The following is a 20,198-nucleotide window of genomic DNA, read 5'->3' on the forward strand; positions in this document are numbered from 1 at the left end:
TAGAACAACCTACTCATCATAGAACCACCTACCCATCATAGAACAACCTACCCATCATAGAACCACCTACCCATCATAGAACAACCTACCCGTCATAGAACAACCTACTCATCATAGAACCACCTACCCGTCATTGAAACACCTACCTGAAATAGAATCACCTACCCGTCATAGAACAACCTACCTTCATAGAACAACCTACCCGTCATAGAACCGCCTACCCGTCATTGAAACACCTACCTGCAATAGAACCACCTACCCGTCATAGAACCACCTACCCATCATAGAACAACCTACCCTTCATAGAACAACCTACCCGTCATAGAACAACCTACTCATCATAGAACCACCTACCCATCATAGAACCACCTACCCATCATAGAACAACCTACCCGTCATAGAACAACCTACTCATCATAGAACCACCTACCCATCATAGAACAACCTACCCATCATAGAACCACCTACCCATCATAGAACAACCTACCCGTCATAGAACAACCTACTCATCATAGAACCACCTACCCGTCATTGAAACACCTACCTGAAATAGAATCACCTACCCGTCATAGAACAACCTACCTTCATAGAACAACCTACCCGTCATAGAACCGCCTACCCGTCATTGAAACACCTACCTGCAATAGAACCACCTACCCGTCATAGAACCACCTACCCATCATAGAACAACCTACCCTTCATAGAACAACCTACCCATCATAGAACCACCTACCTGCCATAGAACAACCTACCCATCATAGCACCACCTACCCATCATAGAACAACCTACCATCATAGAACCACCTACCCATCATAGAACCACCTACCCATTATAGAACCACCTACCTGCCATAGAACCACCTAACCATCATAGAACAACCTACCCGTCATTGAAACACCTACCTGCAATAGAACCACCTACCCGTCATAGAACCACCTACTCTTCATAGAACAACCTACCCATCATAGAACCACCTACCTGCCATAGAACAACCTACCCATCATAGAACCACCTACCTGCCATGTTCCTTCAACAATCGTGTGCATGTCTACCTAGCGGAAGGTGTGGGGGAAGGGGGGATATTGATCGGATTTCTCTTCTCTTTATTTACGTTCCATTTTTTTCATTGATAAAAATAAACTATTAACACTTCGATGTCTGAAAGCATCACACCTGCCTAAGACTTTTGCACAGTACTGTATGTCCCGGGTCAGAGCAGCATAGACTAGTGCAGAGCAGAAATCATTTGCTTGGTTCTGATTGGTTATTTAAACTATATATATTTTGGTTAATAAATTAAGGCCAGTTGGCCCTTTACTCCATACCTTGTCCGTGGTTTATTAAAGGTGGGGATCAGGTTTTGGAGGCGGGTGTATGTCATGGGTGGGAGGTTACGGATACACATCTAGGGGGGCTTAAGTCCTTACAAATGTCAAGGTCTAAGTAACACCCTAATTAATTCCAGAGGCACGCAGGGAAGCTTTGTCCGAGGAAGGTCGTAAAATGCTGGAACTCAATATCGAGGAATCGTAGAGCGAATGATCAAGCCCAATTGTGTTACTGAAGCCCAACAAGAATCAGCAGTTTTGGGGCTCACTGAGGTTTGAAAAATCAATGCAAACCCCCCCCCCCGAGTAGACAAGTTGAGCTAGAGGTTGGGACCAGCCCGGTGTTTTACCACCTTCGATCTCAGAAAGGGGTACCAGCAGATACCTTAACCCAAGAGAAAAGGTGGCATATTCCACACCAGGGGGCCAATTCAAATATAAAGAATGATGTTTGGGTTGCATTCTGCCCCAGCTTCTTTCCAGGAGGAATGAATAAAAGAGCATGTCCTCACTGGAGATACACATCCGTCTATCTGGATGACACCGCTGTCTGTCTACATGCCATTGTTATATTGAGGACAGACCAAGTGAGTGATCTTCCCTGAGTTCAGGCCGTGTTGGACGTGTTTACAATCAACACTGAGAAATGTGGCATTGGGATGGAGGAGGCCAAATACCTAGGGTACATTGAGGGTAGGGGGTCTGGTGAAACCTCAGATGTACAAGGTAGAGGCTATTCAGGGCCTGGCCATATCATATCATAAGCTCAATAATAACATACAATGCTGAGCTGCGGTCTCTTTCCTGTATAGGAGAGGTCTGGACTCCAGAGAGAGAGATATCATCTGTACAAATCATTAGTAAGACCTCATCTGGAATATGCCGTTCAGTTTTGGGCTCCAGTTCTCATAAAGGATATCAGGGAACTGGAGAAAGTGCAGAGAAGGGCAACCAAACTGATAAGAGGCATGGAGGAGCTCAGCTATGAGGAGAGATTAGAGGAACTGAATTTATTCTCTCTTGATAAGAGGAGATTAAGGGGGGATATGATCACCATGTATAATATATAAGGGGGGGGGATATGATCTCCATGTACAAATATATAAGGGGGGATATGATCTCCATGTATAATATATAAGGGGGGATATGATCACCATGTATAATATATATAAGGGGGGATATGATCTCCATGTATAATATATAAGGGGGGATATGATCTCCATGTATAATATATATAAGGGGGGATATGATCTCCATGTACAAATATATAAGGGGGGATATGATCTCCATGTATAATATATAAGGGGGGATATGATCTCCATGTATAATATATAAGGGGGGATATGATCACCATGTATAATATATATAAGGGGGGATATGATCTCCATGTATAATATATAAGGGGGGATATGATCTCCATGTATAATATATATAAGGGGGGATATGATCTCCATGTATAATATATATAAGGGGGGATATGATCTCCATGTATAATATATATAAGGGGGGATATGATCTCCATGTACAAATATATAAGGGGGGGATATGATCTCCATGTATAATATATAAGGGGGGATATGATCACCATGTACAAATATATAAGGGGGGGATATGATCTCCATGTATAATATATAAGGGGGGATATGATCTCCATGTATAATATATAAGGGGGGATATGATCACCATGTATAATATATATAAGGGGGGATATGATCTCCATGTATAATATATAAGGGGGGATATGATCACCATGTATAATATATAAGGGGGGATATGATCACCATGTATAATATATAAGGGGTCCATATAGTGAACTTGGTGTTGAGTTTTTCACTTTACAGTCATCACAGAGGACAAGGGGGACTCTTTACATCTAGAGGAGAAGAGATTTCATCTCCAAATACGGAAAGGTTTCTTCACAGTAAGAGCTGTGAGGATGTGGAATAGACTCCCTGCAGAGGTGGATCTGGCCCAATCAGTGGATTGCTTTAAGAAAGGCCTGGATTATTTCCTAAGTGTACAGAATATATCTGGGTGACATTTATAGGGAAAGGTGATCCGGGGAAAATCCGATTGCCTCTCGGGGGATCAGGAAGGAATTTTTTCCCTTGCTTTAGCAAATTGGATCATGGCTCTGCTGAGGTTTTTTGCCTTCCTCTGGATCAACTGTGGGTATAGAATTGTGTATATGGGATTGTATGATATTATTATAAAAAAAAATTTCAACCTGATTAACTATGTAACAAACAAACGGGTCTGAGCCTTTCTGGACATTGTTGGGTACTACCATCAGGCTGTCCTCAACTTCACCACTATTGCTGCACCACACTCACTGATTTGACGAAGGGTAAAAAGTCAGTCGTGGTCAAGTGGAGTGACAAGGCCGAGGAGTCTTTTCTGGAGCTTAACCACTTCGCGCTGGGTGGACGTCCCGGGACGGCCTCGGCTTTCGGTGGTTATATCTGAATGGTGCCTGAGGCCACAGACATCATTCAGATATCGGCGTTTTCAGCCGGCGATTCCCTGCGCCATAAGAACGATCATAACGGCTGTTCCGCCGCTTGATCGTTCTTACGGGAGGCGGGACGTCCTCCACCTCCCGCCACCCTCCGGCGCTTCTACCACCTCACCGCTTCCATCACAGGATCCGCCCCCCCCCCCCCCCCCCGGATAATACCATAGAGATTTCCGGCGGACCAGATCGTCCCCGGAGTCTCTATGATCGTTCAGAGGCCGGGCGCGATGTTATGACGTCACGCCCGGCCTCTGCATTCAAAATAACGGCGCTGATTTGGCAGGGAAGCCAGGATCGGTTTTTAATTTTTTTTTATTTTAGGCTTCCCAGCCTAGAGGTGAGATGCGGGGTCTTATTGACCCCCCAATATCTCACTGTAAATAGGTCTGATCATGCCTTATTCCTATTACAAGGGATGTTTACATTCCTTGTACTAGGAATAAAAGTCATCAATTTTTCAAGTGTCAAACTAAAAAAATAAAAGTAAAATTAACAATAAAAAAAAAAAATTAAAGCGCCCCCGCCCCCCGTGAGCTCGTACGCAGAAGCGAACACATACGTAAGTCCCGCCCACATATGAAAATGGTGTGCAAACCACACATGTGAGATATCACCGCGAACGTTAGAGCGAGAGCAATAATTCTAGCCCTAGACCTCCTCTGTAATGCAAAACGTGTAACCACTAAAAAAAAAATTTAAAGCGTCGCCTATGGGGATTTTTAAATACCAAAGTTTGGCGCCATTCCACGAGCGCGTGCAATTTTGAAGCGTGACGTGTCGGGTATCTATTTACTCGACGTATCTTCATCTATCACATTATGCAAAAAAATTGGGCTAACTTTCCTGTTTTTTTTTTTTTTTTTTTTAAGCATGAAACTTTTTTTTTTTCTGAAAAAAAAACAGTATTCGAAAAATTGCTATCTTCTCCTTGGTAGGAAGTTCAATCTGGCGTCGGACAATGCCCCGCTGACCCAGATAAGACGAGCAAACACGCGGGTGCTAGAGTAACCAAGTGATTTCTGGCCTTATTGGAGTTGAAATTTGTAGTGGAACACAGGCCAGGAAAACAACACTAGAATGTGGACGCCGTCTCTATGGTGCAGAGGGTCCCACATTGCCTCAAACACTTCCTCGTCACGAGGGGGATATGTACAAGACCCAAGGGATAGGTCCTGGATAGAAGAAATGTGGTCCCATTATTTAGGTTGCATTCCCTTTGAGGGGGAGAACAGAAAGCACTGTGAAGTACTCAAGGATTTTCACCCCCATAGGGCGAGGAGTTCCGGGTTCATCTGGTAAAGGAGGGAAACCTGATTTCTAGTTTTCAGGATTGTTGGGTCCTGATATGGGACCCAGAATTTGAAGGCTCAGAGAGCTTTTGGTGAGAAAGAGCCTTTAACCCCCGACTACGGGTACTGTGGTCCTGAAAGGGTAAACCCGCCTGCAAGAGGGGCTAAAAAGAGCGGGAAGCAGTCAGCGGGTGTCTGTGAGGTGTTGAGGGGAACGGGACACAGTTGTGGGGGGACTCTGAACTGTCTGGTTAGTGAGACACTGCCTGGACGCCCTTTTCCTCGACCTCGAAGTCGGCGGGAACCTTAAACCCTGGTGTGGGACAAGGCTTTGCTGGCGGTGAGCCGAAGGTTTGATTTATACTAGAAGTTGATGGACTGTTGTGTGTTTTTTTTTTTTTATTAATGCTGAATTTTAACCACTTCAATACCGGGGGGGGGGGGGGCACTTAAACACCTTCCTGCCCAGACCAATTTTCAGCTTTCAGCGCTGTCGCACTTTGAATGACAATTGCGCGGTCGTGCTACACTGTACCCAAATGAAATTTTTATCAATTTTTTCCCACAAATAGAGCTTTCTTTTGGTGGTATTTGATCACCTCTACGGTTTTTATTTTTTGCGCTACAAATAAAAAAATACCGAAAATTTTGAAAAAAATAATGTTTTTTTTTTTTGTTTCAGTTTCAAAACTTTGTAAATAAGTAAGTTTTCTCCTTCACTGATGGGCACTGATGGGGCTACACTGATGGGCACTGATAAGGCGGCACTGATGGGCAACAAAGATGTGGCACCAATGAAGTGGCACTGATGGGCGTCACGGATGGGCGACACGGATGGACACTGATAGGTGGCACAAATTGGCGCTGATAGCTGGCACGGATTGGCATGGATGGGCGGGACAGATGGGCATGGATAGGCGGCACAGATGGGCATGAATAGGCGGCACAGATGGGCATGGGTGGGCACTGATAGGCGGCACAGGTGGGCACTCATAGGCGGCATTGGTGTTATACTGTACTAATGGATGCCAATCAGTGCCAAACAATAATGCATGCCAATCAGTGATGCCCATTGTGGGCACTGATTGGCATCCATTGTGGTCTAGGGAGGATTACCTTTTCCCTGGTGGTCTGGTGGCGTCCCTGGTGGTCCAGTGTGGGCATCCTCGGGGGGGCTGTGCTGATAATCGATCAGCACAGACCCCCCCTGTCAGAGGAGCAGCTGATCGGCTCTCCTCTACTCGCGTCTGACAGACGCGAGTGAGGAAAAGCCAATCACCGGCTCTTCCCATTTACACTGTGATCAGCCGTGATTGGACACGGCTGATCACGTGGTAAAGAGTCTCCGTCGCAGACTCTTTACCGAGATCGTAGTTGCCGGGTGTCAGACTGACACCCCGCAACAACGATCGCCGCGATGCGCGCCCCCGGGGGTGCGCAGCGGCTCATAATCCTGATCACGTCATATGACGTCCAGTCAGGATTATGAAACCACTTTGCCACCGTCAATTGCCTATAGGGCGGGCGGCAAGTGGTTAATTTGCTTGTTTTTGAAAAAAAAAAAAAGATTGTTTACTTTTACCAACACGACCGTCTGGTGATCAGGACAAAATACTCCCAACAGTCTACTAAATATTGTCAACGATCAGAGGAATGTATGAGGAATGTATTTTTTTCTCGCAGAAGATAAAATATTAGTTGCAGAGGGATGAAAATAATTATTTCCCATAATACAGATTTTGGGCTATGTTTTTTTTTTTTTTTGAAAGTCTGTGGTGTGCAAAACGCACTCAAAAACTTCACCCGGTGCATAAAAAATGTGCACACATAAAGAGTGACACGAAAAAGTGCAGACGGGTACACAAGTCCTCTAAAATCAGAGGGCCTTGTCCTGAATCCCCCCGGGGCGTTGGGCTCCTGACGGGGACAAGGACACTTAAAACTTGGTCTTTCTGGCCGAAACCAGTCAGACCCCGCTCTTTGGAAGGTCTGCCGAGACCCAAATACTAGGTGAGGCTCCCCCAAAGGGAGACCCCAACCCTAAGGAAGAGGGCGAACTAAGCCAGAAGGCCGTGTCCACCCCCCTCCCCAGACTTTCAGGACAGGCCCGAGGACCTGTGACCCTTCTCATCACAGCAAACGTGAATAGTGACAAAACAAGACGTGACACACTAAAAATAAATAAAAGTGGGGAAGGGATAGTGGAGAGGAGAGGAGAGGAGAGGAGAGTGAAAAGGTGGTCGTTGTGTGAAACAATGACCAGGCCCTCCGGCCAGGAATAAAAAATTCCTCTGGTCCCAGCCAAAAGGCCCGGCCCAAGAGGCAGGTGCTAAAAAAGCGTGTTATGGTGCAGTGACCTTGGTACCCAAAATCAAAGTGACCCTCACTCACAGTGATTCTTGGGCACCCCTGGACTGCCACTCCAGGGGCACATACTCCATAGGCTTTCAAGACCGCCCTGACCCACGGTCCGGACCACAGCAGCCCCCACCCTAGACAGGAAGGCATGAAGATCAGGAAGCTTGGTGAGAGTCCTTTGCCATCAGGCTCCACCGTCGCTCCCGTCACTCCTACCTAATTACATTCGGAAGTACTAACCGCTCCTCCCCCACAGCATAGAGAGTAGCCAGTATTCCCTCCCGAAAAACTGTCCAGGGCTAGAACTACCCCAATCCAGGCCAGAAGGCCAGGTACTCGACCCTCTGGGTCAGACCAGTAGCAGCACCCATCCTCACCAGGAGTGACCTTCCAGATGGCTCAAACTCGACCATACATCGGCCCCCAGTTTACTGTCGGGCGGCATGACGTGGTCCCTACCGAAACCTTCCTTCCGGATGTGGATTACGCCATCGGAGAGTGCTGACCAAACCCTCTCGAATGGGGATGGAACAGCGCCTCCTTTGGCAACTGATAAGAACAGATTTTTTATTTTTATTTTTATTGAAAAAGCCCATGGCGTGCAAACACACCCAAAAAACTTCCACCCGGTGCATAAAAAAAGTGCACACACATAAAGAGTGAAACACTAAAAAGTGCAGACGGGTGCCTGATGTCCTCCAAAAGAAGGACCATACCCTGATCCCCCGGGGCGTTAGGCTCCAGACGGGGACTGAGGTACCAGACTCAACAAGTGGGCCCCGGACGAAACCGGAAGACCTCCTTTCCCCGGGAGGACTGCCGAAACAGAACCTCCTAGGTACTTGGTACTGTGGGGGCTTCCCCGAAGGTAGGCCCCCCTCATGGGGATTGGACCAAGCCAGAAGGCCTATGTCCGCTCCCCCACAAGACGTTCAGGATTGGTCCGAGGACCGACACCCTACTAATCAAACGTGAAAGTGACAAACGTGACACACAAACACAAATAAAATAAATAAAAAGTGAGGAAGGGATAGTGAAGAGGAGAGTGAAAAGTGACCATTGTGCAATACAATGACCGGCCCTCCGGCCAGGAATCAAAAATTCCTCTGGTCCTAGCCAAAAGGCCGGGCCCTAGAGGCAGGTGTAAAAAAAGCATGTAATGGTGACGTGACCTAGGTGCCAAAATCAAAGTGCAGACGCACAGTGAATAAGGCACCCCTGGACTGCCACTCCAGGGGCACATCACCATGGGCTTTCCAACAAAAGCAACCCCGACAGCCCAGCCCAGACCACGACAGCCCCCACCCCAGCCAGAAAGGCATGGAGATCAGCGAGCTTGGTGAGACCCTTTGCCATCAGGTCAAACCCTCACTCCCGTCACTCCTACCTAATTACATTTGAAAGGTACAGGCCGCCCCCCTGCTGGAACAGGAGAGCTAAGCGTTCCCTCCCGAAAAACTGACTGGGGCTAAAGCTGCCACAATCCAAGCCGGTCTGCCAGGGTCCCCTCCCCTGGCGCCGACCAGTGGTTCTCCGCCCCCATCAGGAGGCTTCCCGAACTGGCTACAAACCAGTCCGGGTCACCTTTACACCAACAGGCTTTGCATAGCCACTGCCACCCCTGCTCCACCTCGCCGTAGAACAGGGACGGTAAACAAGCGCCACCTATTGGCAACTGATAAGAACAGATACTACACTTGATCTTAGCCAAAAGGCCGAGATTTTGGGCTATGTGCTGAAATAAAATGTTATGTGTCAGTAGTAGAGAATCCCCGAGAGATCCATGGAACAGTCTTATGGAGACAACATGTGGTGACTGGACTTGTTGTGATCGGACTGATGTGTTGGTGTTGAAAATCTTATTCCTGACCCAGCCATCAGAACCTGCTGGTCCATATAGCACATGACCACCTGGGGCAGAACCACCCTTAGGGCTGAATGTGGAAGGTGGAACCGTTGTGTGTGTTATGCCGCGTACACAGGAGCAGAATTTCCATCTGAAAAATTTTAGATGGTTTTTCTGACGGAATTCCCGCTCAAGCTTGGCCTGCATACACACGGGTCACACAAAAGTTTGCTGAACTTGCGACCGCCAAGAACGCGGTGACGTACAACACTATGTCCAGCTGAGAAAATGAAGTTCAATGCTTCTGAGCATGCTTCGAATTGTTCTCGAGCATGCGTAGGAGTTTTGGAATTGGTGATCAGAACTTTTCCGACTGAAAAATTGAGAACATGCGGGAATTCAGCCAGCAAAAGTCCGATGGAGCATACACACGGTTGCATTTTTCCCACCAAAAGCTCTCATCGGTCTTTTGTTGGCCCAATTTCCGATCATGTGTACGGGGCTTAAGAGGGTGAGGAGTGGATGTGGACTGCGAGCCCCCATATCTATAGCAGAATCCTTCATACACCCCCATATCTATTTCAGCTACCTCCATATACTTTAATATCCAGACCAATTCCCTCCATACACCATCATTCATAATTATAAACTCAAACAAACAGCATCTTATGCAAGAGATCATAGAAACAAAGCGTTTATTGTCATTATTATTATCATTTTTATTGCGTACATTTCCTGAGAATCAATTGTATGGCAGACAAAACATACTACTACTATCTATGCAATAAAGTGATGTCAGCGTGTCAGGTCGGTGGGTCCTGATCTCAGTGTATTAGGAGGTCGGTGGGTCCTGATCTCAGTGTATTAGGAGGTCTGTGGGTCCTGATCTCAGTGTATTAGGAGGTCTGTGGGTCCTGATCTCAGTGTATTAGGAGGTCTGTGGGTCCTGATCTCAGTGTATTAGGAGGTCTGTGGGTCCTGATCTCAGTGTATTAGGAGGTCTGTGGGTCCTGATCTCAGTGTATTAGGAGGTCTGTGGGTCCTGATCTCAGTGTATTAGGAGGTCGGTGGGTCCTGATCTCAGTGTATTAGGAGAGGTCGGTGGGTCCTGATCTCAGTGTATTAGGAGGTCTGTGGGTCCTGATCTCAGTGTATTAGGAGGTCTGTGGGTCCTGATCTCAGTGTATTAGGAGGTCTGTGGGTCCTGATCTCAGTGTATTAGGAGGTCTGTGGGTCCTGATCTCGTGTATTAGGAGGTCTGTGGGTCCTGATCTCAGTGTATTAGGAGGTCTGTGGGTCCTGATCTCGGTGTATTAGGAGGTCGGTGGGTCCTGATCTCAGTGTATTAGGAGAGGTCGGTGGGTCCTGATCTCAGTGTATTAGGAGGTCTGTGGGTCCTGATCTCGGTGTATTAGGAGGTCTGTGGGTCCTGATCTCAGTGTATTAGGAGGTCTGTGGGTCCTGATCTCAGTGTATTAGGAGGTCTGTGGGTCCTGATCTCAGTGTATTAGGAGGTCGGTGGGTCCTGATCTCAGTGTATTAGGAGGTCTGTGGGTCCTGATCTCAGTGTATTAGGAGGTCGGTGGGTCCTGATCTCAGTGTATTAGGAGGTCTGTGGGTCCTGATCTCGTGTATTAGGAGGTCTGTGGGTCCTGATCTCAGTGTATTAGGAGGTCTGTGGGTCCTGATCTCAGTGTATTAGGAGGTCTGTGGGTCCTGATCTCAGTGTATTAGGAGGTCTGTGGGTCCTGATCTCGTGTATTAGGAGGTCGGTGGGTCCTGATCTCGTGTATTAGGAGGTCTGTGGGTCCTGATCTCAGTGTATTAGGAGGTCTGTGGGTCCTGATCTCAGTGTATTAGGAGGTCTGTGGGTCCTGATCTCAGTGTATTAGGAGGTCTGTGGGTCCTGATCTCGGTGTATTAGGAGGTCTGTGGGTCCTGATCTCAGTGTATTAGGAGAGGTCTGTGGGTCCTGATCTCGTGTATTAGGAGGTCTGTGGGTCCTGATCTCAGTGTATTAGGAGGTCTGTGGGTCCTGATCTCAGTGTATTAGGAGGTCTGTGGGTCCTGATCTCAGTGTATTAGGAGGTCGGTGGGTCCTGATCTCAGTGTATTAGGAGGTCTGTGGGTCCTGATCTCAGTGTATTAGGAGGTCTGTGGGTCCTGATCTCAGTGTATTAGGAGGTCTGTGGGTCCTGATCTCGTGTATTAGGAGGTCTGTGGGTCCTGATCTCAGTGTATTAGGAGGTCTGTGGGTCCTGATCTCGGTGTATTAGGAGGTCGGTGGGTCCTGATCTCAGTGTATTAGGAGAGGTCGGTGGGTCCTGATCTCAGTGTATTAGGAGGTCTGTGGGTCCTGATCTCAGTGTATTAGGAGGTCGGTGGGTCCTGATCTCGTGTATTAGGAGGTCGGTGGGTCCTGATCTCGGTGTATTAGGAGGTCTGTGGGTCCTGATCTCAGTGTATTAGGAGGTCTGTGGGTCCTGATCTCAGTGTATTAGGAGAGGTCTGTGGGTCCTGATCTCAGTGTATTAGGAGGTCTGTGGGTCCTGATCTCAGTGTATTAGGAGGTCTGTGGGTCCTGATCTCAGTGTATTAGGAGGTCTGTGGGTCCTGATCTCAGTGTATTAGGAGGTCTGTGGGTCCTGATCTCAGTGTATTAGGAGGTCGGTGGGTCCTGATCTCAGTGTATTAGGAGGTCTGTGGGTCCTGATCTCAGTGTATTAGGAGGTCTGTGGGTCCTGATCTCAGTGTATTAGGAGGTCTGTGGGTCCTGATCTCAGTGTATTAGGAGGTCTGTGGGTCCTGATCTCAGTGTATTAGGAGGTCTGTGGGTCCTGATCTCAGTGTATTAGGAGGTCTGTGGGTCCTGATCTCAGTGTATTAGGAGGTCGGTGGGTCCTGATCTCAGTGTATTAGGAGGTCTGTGGGTCCTGATCTCGTGTATTAGGAGGTCGGTGGGTCCTGATCTCGTGTATTAGGAGGTCTGTGGGTCCTGATCTCAGTGTATTAGGAGGTCTGTGGGTCCTGATCTCGGTGTATTAGGAGGTCTGTGGGTCCTGATCTCAGTGTATTAGGAGGTCTGTGGGTCCTGATCTCAGTGTATTAGGAGGTCTGTGGGTCCTGATCTCGTGTATTAGGAGGTCTGTGGGTCCTGATCTCAGTGTATTAGGAGGTCTGTGGGTCCTGATCTCAGTGTATTAGGAGGTCTGTGGGTCCTGATCTCGTGTATTAGGAGGTCTGTGGGTCCTGATCTCAGTGTATTAGGAGGTCTGTGGGTCCTGATCTCAGTGTATTAGGAGGTCTGTGGGTCCTGATCTCAGTGTATTAGGAGGTCTGTGGGTCCTGATCTCAGTGTATTAGGAGGTCTGTGGGTCCTGATCTCAGTGTATTAGGAGGTCTGTGGGTCCTGATCTCGTGTATTAGGAGGTCGGTGGGTCCTGATCTCGTGTATTAGGAGGTCTGTGGGTCCTGATCTCAGTGTATTAGGAGGTCTGTGGGTCCTGATCTCAGTGTATTAGGAGGTCTGTGGGTCCTGATCTCAGTGTGTTAGAAGGAGAGGTCTGTGGGTCCTGATCTCAGTGTATTAGGAGGTCTGTGGGTCCTGATCTCAGTGTGTTAGAAGGAGAGGTCTGTGGGTCCTGATCTCGGTGTATTAGGAGAGGTCTGTGGGTCCTGATCTCAGTGTATTAGGAGGTCTGTGGGTCCTAATCTCGGTGTATTAGGAGGTCTGTGGGTCCTGATCTCAGTGTATTAGGAGGTCTGTGGGTCCTGATCTCAGTGTATTAGGAGCAAAGGTTGTAGAGTCTTGATCTTGGTGTATTAGGAGGTCTGTGGGTCCTGATCTTGGTGTATTAGGAGGTCTGTGGGTCCTGATCTCAGTGTATTAGGAGCAAAGGTTGTAGAGTCTTGATCTTGGTGTATTAGGAGGTCTGTGGGTCCTGATCTTGGTGTATTAGGAGGAGAGGTCGTTGAGTCCTGATCTCAGTGTATTAGGGGGAGAGGTTGTTGGGTCCTGATCTTTGTGTATAATGAGGTCGTGACTCTTAATCTCTGTGTATTATGAAGTCTGTGGGTCCTGATCTCTGTGTATTAGGAGAGGTCTGTGGGTCCTGATCTCGGTGTATTAGGAGGAGAGGTCGGTGGGTCCTGATCTCGGTGTATTAGGAGAGGTCGGTGGGTCCTGATCTCTGTGTATTATGAAGTCTGTGGGTCCTGATCTCGGTGTATTATGAAATACATGGATGTAAGTATGAGTCACGGTGAGTTGTCTGTTGTCGCAGTTTGCTGTAAAGAGGTGATTTATTATAGCAGATGACGTGATCCGGAGATTGGTGGGTTGCAATTAGTTGGCCACCATCACTGCAGTGTTCTGGATCAGCCTGAAATGGAGAAACAGAATGTCAGAGACACCAGAGTACCACACGGGGGAGACAGAGAGGCTGATGGCAGTTTTACTCACATGATGGCAGGACACTTGGTGGAGAATCTAGAGAACAAAATGAGAATATTCAGCCATTGCATTAATTTTCCTGTGAATTGTGTTATTGGGTATATTCTGGGTTATAATGTCATATTATGATGTCATAGAGGCAGTACTGGGATGTATAAGACAGAAGTAGGTCAGACATGAAGGTTGTCCTCCTGCGCTACTGTTACTGGAGGCTTCTGGTAAAGGGTTGAATGGGACCACCAGTACAACAGCCACAATGACCCAGAAATGGTTTCTGCTTTAGAGAAGCTTCTTTGGAGTGATGAAGTGCAGTGTGGGTAGTATGAGGGGCAATCATGTACAAGAGACTGTTAAAAGGTCCCTCACAACCTCTGTGGATGCCAAACTCCATTAGTGTGAATTTGCCTGTAATGCCTATGCATGGACATGGTATGGCCCTTACCTGATGGAATACCTTTACAGTTCTTCTGAGCGAAACCAGACACAACTCCCGGTGCAGATTTTATGATCTGGGGTAACGGGATGGACAACAGACTCTTCAGATAACATGTGTCCCTGCCAGGAAATCAGGACATGAGAAGACATTTCCCCAAAGAAGAAGAATCGTTTGGTGTCTATTATAAACCCCTTCTGAGCTGACTACATTTTGAAAGATAGACCAAGAAGTGACCCGGGTCACACCTAGGGTCATCAGAGAAGTCACCTGGTTTAATCGGATTACAGAATTGTCATGGAGCTCATCCCCAATAATGCTTCCAAAATGGATCACCAAAGAAGTCACTTGGGTCCCACCCAGGGTCACCAGAGAAGTCACCTGGATTCGTCAGATAACAGAACTGGAATTGAGCTCATCCCCAATAAAGTCACCATCATGGATCACTAGAGAAGTCAACTGGGTCACACATAAGATCACCAGGATTGACTGACATGGAGCTCATCCCCAATAAAGTCACCATCATGGATCACTAGAGAAGTCAACTGGGTCACACATAAGATCACCAGGATTGACTGACATGGAGCTCATCCCCAATAAAGTCACCATCATGGATCACTACAGAAGTCACTTGGGTCCAACCCAGGGTCCCCTTGATGAATCAGCAACAGAATTGACATGGCGTTCATCCCAATAAAACCACCATCATGGATCACTAGAGAGGTCACATGGTTTGCACATCAGATCACCAGGATTATTTTGATAACAGAATTCGCTTTGAGCTCATATCCAATAAAGTCACCATTATGGATCACTAAGGAAGTCACCTGGGTCACATCTAGAGTTACCAGAGAAGTCACTTAGATTAATCAAATAACAGAGTTGACATGGAACTCATCCCTCAGTAATGTTGCCAACATGGATCACCTGGGAAGTCACCTGAGTTCCACCAAGTGTCACCAGGGGACCTGCCTGGAATAATTAGGTAATAGAATTGATGTGGAGCTCAATCCTGATGAAGTCCCTAACATAGGTCACTAGAGAAGTCACTTAGGTCCCACGCAGGGTTGCCAACAAAGTCACCCGGATTATTCCGGTAGCAGAATTTTCATGGAACTCAATCATTCCCAATGAAGTTTCCAGTAGGGACCTGTTGCAGATTTGCTCCCTGAAGTTCCGGGAGGGTTCATTCAATGAGAAATGCTTCCCTGTGATATTTACTTCTAGGCTGTTGTATGCTGTAAAACTATCGTGAGGATGAGGTTTTGGTGCGTGGACCTCCGTGGGGTGACTTTATTGGGGATGAGCTCCATGCCAGTCAATCCTGGTGATCTTATGTGTGACCCAGTTGACTTCTCTAGTGATCCATGATGGTGACTTTATTGGGGATGAGCTCCATGTCAGTCAATCCTGGTGATCTTATGTGTGACCCAGTTGACTTCTCTAGTGACTCATGATGGTGACTTTATTGGGGATGAGATCAATTCCAGTTCTGTTATCTGACGAATCCAGGTGACTTCTCTGGTGACCCTGGGTGGGACCCAAGTGACTTCTTTGGTGATCCATTTTGGAAGCATTATTGGGGATGAGCTCCATGACAATTCTGTAATCCGATTAAACCAGGTGACTTCTCCGATGACCCTAGGTGTGACCCGGGTCACTTCTTGGTCTATCTTTCAAAATGAAGTCAGCTCAGAAGGGGTTTATAATAGAGGGGGTGACACACTGATGTGGTACTTACGTCTGGTCAGGAAGGATGTTTGGCTCAGTGAAAAAAGTAAAGAACTGGCAGAGGGGGTCCTTGGTGCACATTGATTGACAGTCTTTAAAGGAAGTGGCCTTCAGACTGCGTTCATCAGCCCCGGGGAAATTTAGACCATCGTACTCATCAAGGATACATTCTGCAAAGAGAAATCACATGGAGTCACCCGCGCCTTGGGAGATTCACCGTCTGTCTCACTCTGTCATTACAGCCTCTAAAGATTCACTCAGGGAGAAGGACCTGCACCAAACCTGTGGAAAGTTCCTCCACCACTTGGATTTATGAAACCAAAGACTTTCTCCACCATGGAAATCACTCAAAGTCAACACATTAATACAAGAAGTGGAAGTTGTGCCTCCAGCTCCAGGACATGTGCATTGGGTGTGACCTCTAAATTATCATTACATGGGAAATACACGAAGCCAAATTATAAACGCAACACTTTTGTGTTTGTCCCTATTTATCATAAGCTGAACACAAAGATCTACGGCTTTTTCTATGTACACAAAAGGCCTGCTTCTCTCATATATTGTTCACAAATCTGTCTAAATCTGTGTTAGTGAGCACCCCTCCTTTGCTGAGATAATCCATCCGCCTCACATATCAAGATCCCGATTAGACAGCATGATTATTGCACAGGCGTGCCTTAGACAGAAATCTGCCTTTTGTGTACATAGAAAAAGTTGTAGATCTTTGCATTCGGCTTGTGATAAATAGGGACAAACACAAAAGTGTTGTGTTTATAATTTTGTTCAGTGTAGATATAGGTAAAGATTTGTACTGACAGAGGCAGCAAATTACAGTTCTAGAGATTACACTTTATAGGATATTAATCGGTTGTGATATTACTGGGTGTAGACCAATGTCAGGATTGGGAGGATGCTGAATGTATGGAAGGTCAGGATAGAGAAGATGCTGGGTGTAGACCAATGTCAGCATAGCGAGGATGCAGAGTATAAAATAATGTCAGGACAGGGAGGGAGCCGGGTGTAGGCAATGTTGGGATAGGGAGGAAGCTGGGTGTAAACCAATGTTGGGATAAGGAGGAAGCTGGGTGTTGGCAATGTTGGGATATGGAGGAAGCTGGGTGTTGGCAATGTTGGGATAGGGAGGAAGCTGGGTGTAGGCAATGTTGGGATAGGGAGGAAGCTGGGTGTAGGCAATGTTGGGATAGGGAGGAAGCTGGGTGTAGGCAATGTTGGGATAGGGAGGATGCCGGGTGTATGAAATGTCAGGATAGAGAGAAAGCTGGGTGTTGGCAATGTTGGGATAGGGAGGAAGCTGGGTGTAGGCAATGTCAGGATAGGGAGGAATCTGGGTGTAGGCAATGTTGGGATAGGGAGGAAGCTGGGTGTAAACCAATGTTGGGATAGGGAGGAAGCTGGGTGTTGGCAATGTTGGGATAGGGAGGAAGCTGGGTGTAGGCAATGTTGGGATAGGGAGGAAGCTGGGTGTTGGCAATGTTGGGATAAGGAGGAAGCTGGGTGTAGGCAATGTTGGGATAGGGAGGAAGCTGGGTGTAAACCAATGTTGGGATAGGGAGGAAGCTGGGTGTAGGCAATGTTGGGATAGGGAGGAAGCTGGGTGTAGGCAATGTTGGGATAAGGAGGAAGCTGGGTGTAAACCAATGTTGGGATAGGGAGGAAGCTGGGTGTAAACCAATGTTGGGATAGGGAGGAAGCTGGGTGTAAACCAATGTTGGGATAGGGAGGAAGCTGGGTGTAAACCAATGTTGGGATAGGGAGGAAGCTGGGTGTAGGCAATGTTGGGATAGGGAGGAAGCTGGGTGTAGGCAATGTTGGGATAGGGAGGAAGCTGGGTGTAGGCAATGTTGGGATAGGGAGGAAGCTGGGTGTAGGCAATGTTGGGATAGGGAGGAAGCTGGGTGTAAACCAATGTTGGGATAGGGAGGAAGCTGGGTGTAGGCAATGTTGGGATAAGGAGGAAGCTGGGTGTAAACCAATGTTGGGATAGGGAGGATGCTGGGTGTAGGCAATGTTGGGATAGGGAGGAAGCTGGGTGTAAACCAATGTTGGGATATGGAGGAAGCTGGGTGTAAACCAATGTTGGGATAAGGAGGAAGCTGGGTGTAAACCAATGTTGGGATAGGGAGGAAGCTGGGTGTAAACCAATGTTGGGATAGGGAGGAAGCTGGGTGTAGGCAATGTTGGGATAGGGAGGAAGCTGGGTGTAGGCAATGTTGGGATAGGGAGGAAGCTGGGTGTAGGCAATGTTGGGATAGGGAGGAAGCTGGGTGTTGGCAATGTTGGGATAAGGAGGAAGCTGGGTGTAGGCAATGTTGGGATAGGGAGGAAGCTGGGTGTAAACCAATGTTGGGATAGGGAGGAAGCTGGGTGTAGGCAATGTTGGGATAGGGAGGAAGATGGGTGTTGGCAATGTTGGGATAGGGAGGAAGCTGGGTGTAAACCAATGTTGGGATAAGGAGGAAGCTGGGTGTTGGCAATGTTGGGATAGGGAGGAAGCTGGGTGTAAACCAATGTTGGGATAGGGAGGAAGCTGGGTGTAAACCAATGTTGGGATAGGGAGGAAGCTGGGTGTAGGCAATGTTGGGATAGGGAGGAAGCTGGGTGTAGGCAATGTTGGGATAGGGAGGATGCCGGGTGTATGAAATGTCAGGATAGAGAGAAAGCTGGGTGTTGGCAATGTTGGGATAGGGAGGAAGCTGGGTGTAGGCAATGTCAGGATAGGGAGGAATCTGGGTGTAGGCAATGTTGGGATAGGGAGGAAGCTGGGTGTAAACCAATGTTGGGATAGGGAGGAAGCTGGGTGTTGGCAATGTTGGGATAGGGAGGAAGCTGGGTGTAGGCAATGTTGGGATAGGGAGGAAGCTGGGTGTTGGCAATGTTGGGATAAGGAGGAAGCTGGGTGTAGGCAATGTTGGGATAGGGAGGAAGCTGGGTGTAAACCAATGTTGGGATAGGGAGGAAGCTGGGTGTAGGCAATGTTGGGATAGGGAGGAAGCTGGGTGTAGGCAATGTTGGGATAAGGAGGAAGCTGGGTGTAAACCAATGTTGGGATAGGGAGGAAGCTGGGTGTAAACCAATGTTGGGATAGGGAGGAAGCTGGGTGTAAACCAATGTTGGGATAGGGAGGAAGCTGGGTGTAAACCAATGTTGGGATAGGGAGGAAGCTGGGTGTAGGCAATGTTGGGATAGGGAGGAAGCTGGGTGTAGGCAATGTTGGGATAGGGAGGAAGCTGGGTGTAGGCAATGTTGGGATAGGGAGGAAGCTGGGTGTAGGCAATGTTGGGATAGGGAGGAAGCTGGGTGTAAACCAATGTTGGGATAGGGAGGAAGCTGGGTGTAGGCAATGTTGGGATAAGGAGGAAGCTGGGTGTAAACCAATGTTGGGATAGGGAGGATGCTGGGTGTAGGCAATGTTGGGATAGGGAGGAAGCTGGGTGTAAACCAATGTTGGGATATGGAGGAAGCTGGGTGTAAACCAATGTTGGGATAAGGAGGAAGCTGGGTGTAAACCAATGTTGGGATAGGGAGGAAGCTGGGTGTAAACCAATGTTGGGATAGGGAGGAAGCTGGGTGTAGGCAATGTTGGGATAGGGAGGAAGCTGGGTGTAGGCAATGTTGGGATAGGGAGGAAGCTGGGTGTAGGCAATGTTGGGATAAGGAGGAAACTGGGTGTAGGCAATGTTGGGATAGGGAGGAAGCTGGGTGTAAACCAATGTTGGGATAGGGAGGAAGCTGGGTGTAGGCAATGTTGGGATAGGGAGGAAGCTGGGTGTAGGCAATGTTGGGATAGGGAGGAAGCTGGGTGTAAACCAATGTTGGGATAGGGAGGATGCTGGGTGTAGGCAATGTTGGGATAAGGAGGAAGCTGGGTGTTGGCAATGTTGGGATAGGGAGGAAGCTGGGTGTAAACCAATGTTGGGATAGGGAGGAAGCTGGGTGTAGGCAATGTTGGGATAGGGAGGAAGCTGGGTGTAGGCAATGTTGGGATAGGGAGGAAGCTGGGTGTAAACCAATGTTGGGATAGGGAGGATGCTGGGTGTAAACCAATGTTGGGATAGGGAGGAAGCTGGGTGTAGGCAATGTTGGGATAAGGAGGAAGCTGGGTGTAGGCAATGTTGGGATAGGGAGGAAGCTGGGTGTAAACCAATGTTGGGATAGGGAGGAAGCTGGGTGTAGGCAATGTTGGGATAAGGAGGAAGCTGGGTGTAGGCAATGTTGGGATAGGG

At 47.9% G+C, this 20,198-nt stretch overlaps 1 protein-coding gene and 1 pseudogene across 1 annotated transcript in view; both read right to left on the reverse strand.

The window, feature by feature from the left end:
- Positions 1-9,136: 9,136 nt before the first annotated feature.
- LOC143979973 (U2 spliceosomal RNA) lies at positions 9,137-9,215 on the reverse strand (annotated as a pseudogene).
- Positions 9,216-10,015: 800 nt separating this feature from the next.
- Positions 10,016-20,198, reverse strand: part of LOC143975743 (coagulation factor XI-like) — a 65,403-nt gene continuing 55,220 nt past the window's right edge. Inside the window, exons 9-12 of the mRNA XM_077478245.1 lie at positions 15,965-16,124; positions 14,233-14,345; positions 13,800-13,826; positions 10,016-13,719 (exon numbers count right to left, since the gene is read on the reverse strand). Coding sequence (XP_077334371.1) covers positions 13,715-13,719; positions 13,800-13,826; positions 14,233-14,345; positions 15,965-16,124 — 305 coding nt within the window. The 3' untranslated portion in view covers positions 10,016-13,714. The remainder of the gene's footprint in view (positions 13,720-13,799; positions 13,827-14,232; positions 14,346-15,964; positions 16,125-20,198) is intronic.

The sequence above is a fragment of the Lithobates pipiens genome, unplaced genomic scaffold (assembly GCF_037356315.1).
Source record: "Lithobates pipiens isolate NorthernLeopardFrog02 unplaced genomic scaffold, aLitPip1_a1.2 Scaffold_13, whole genome shotgun sequence".
NCBI classification, from domain to species: Eukaryota; Metazoa; Chordata; class Amphibia; order Anura; family Ranidae; genus Lithobates; species Lithobates pipiens.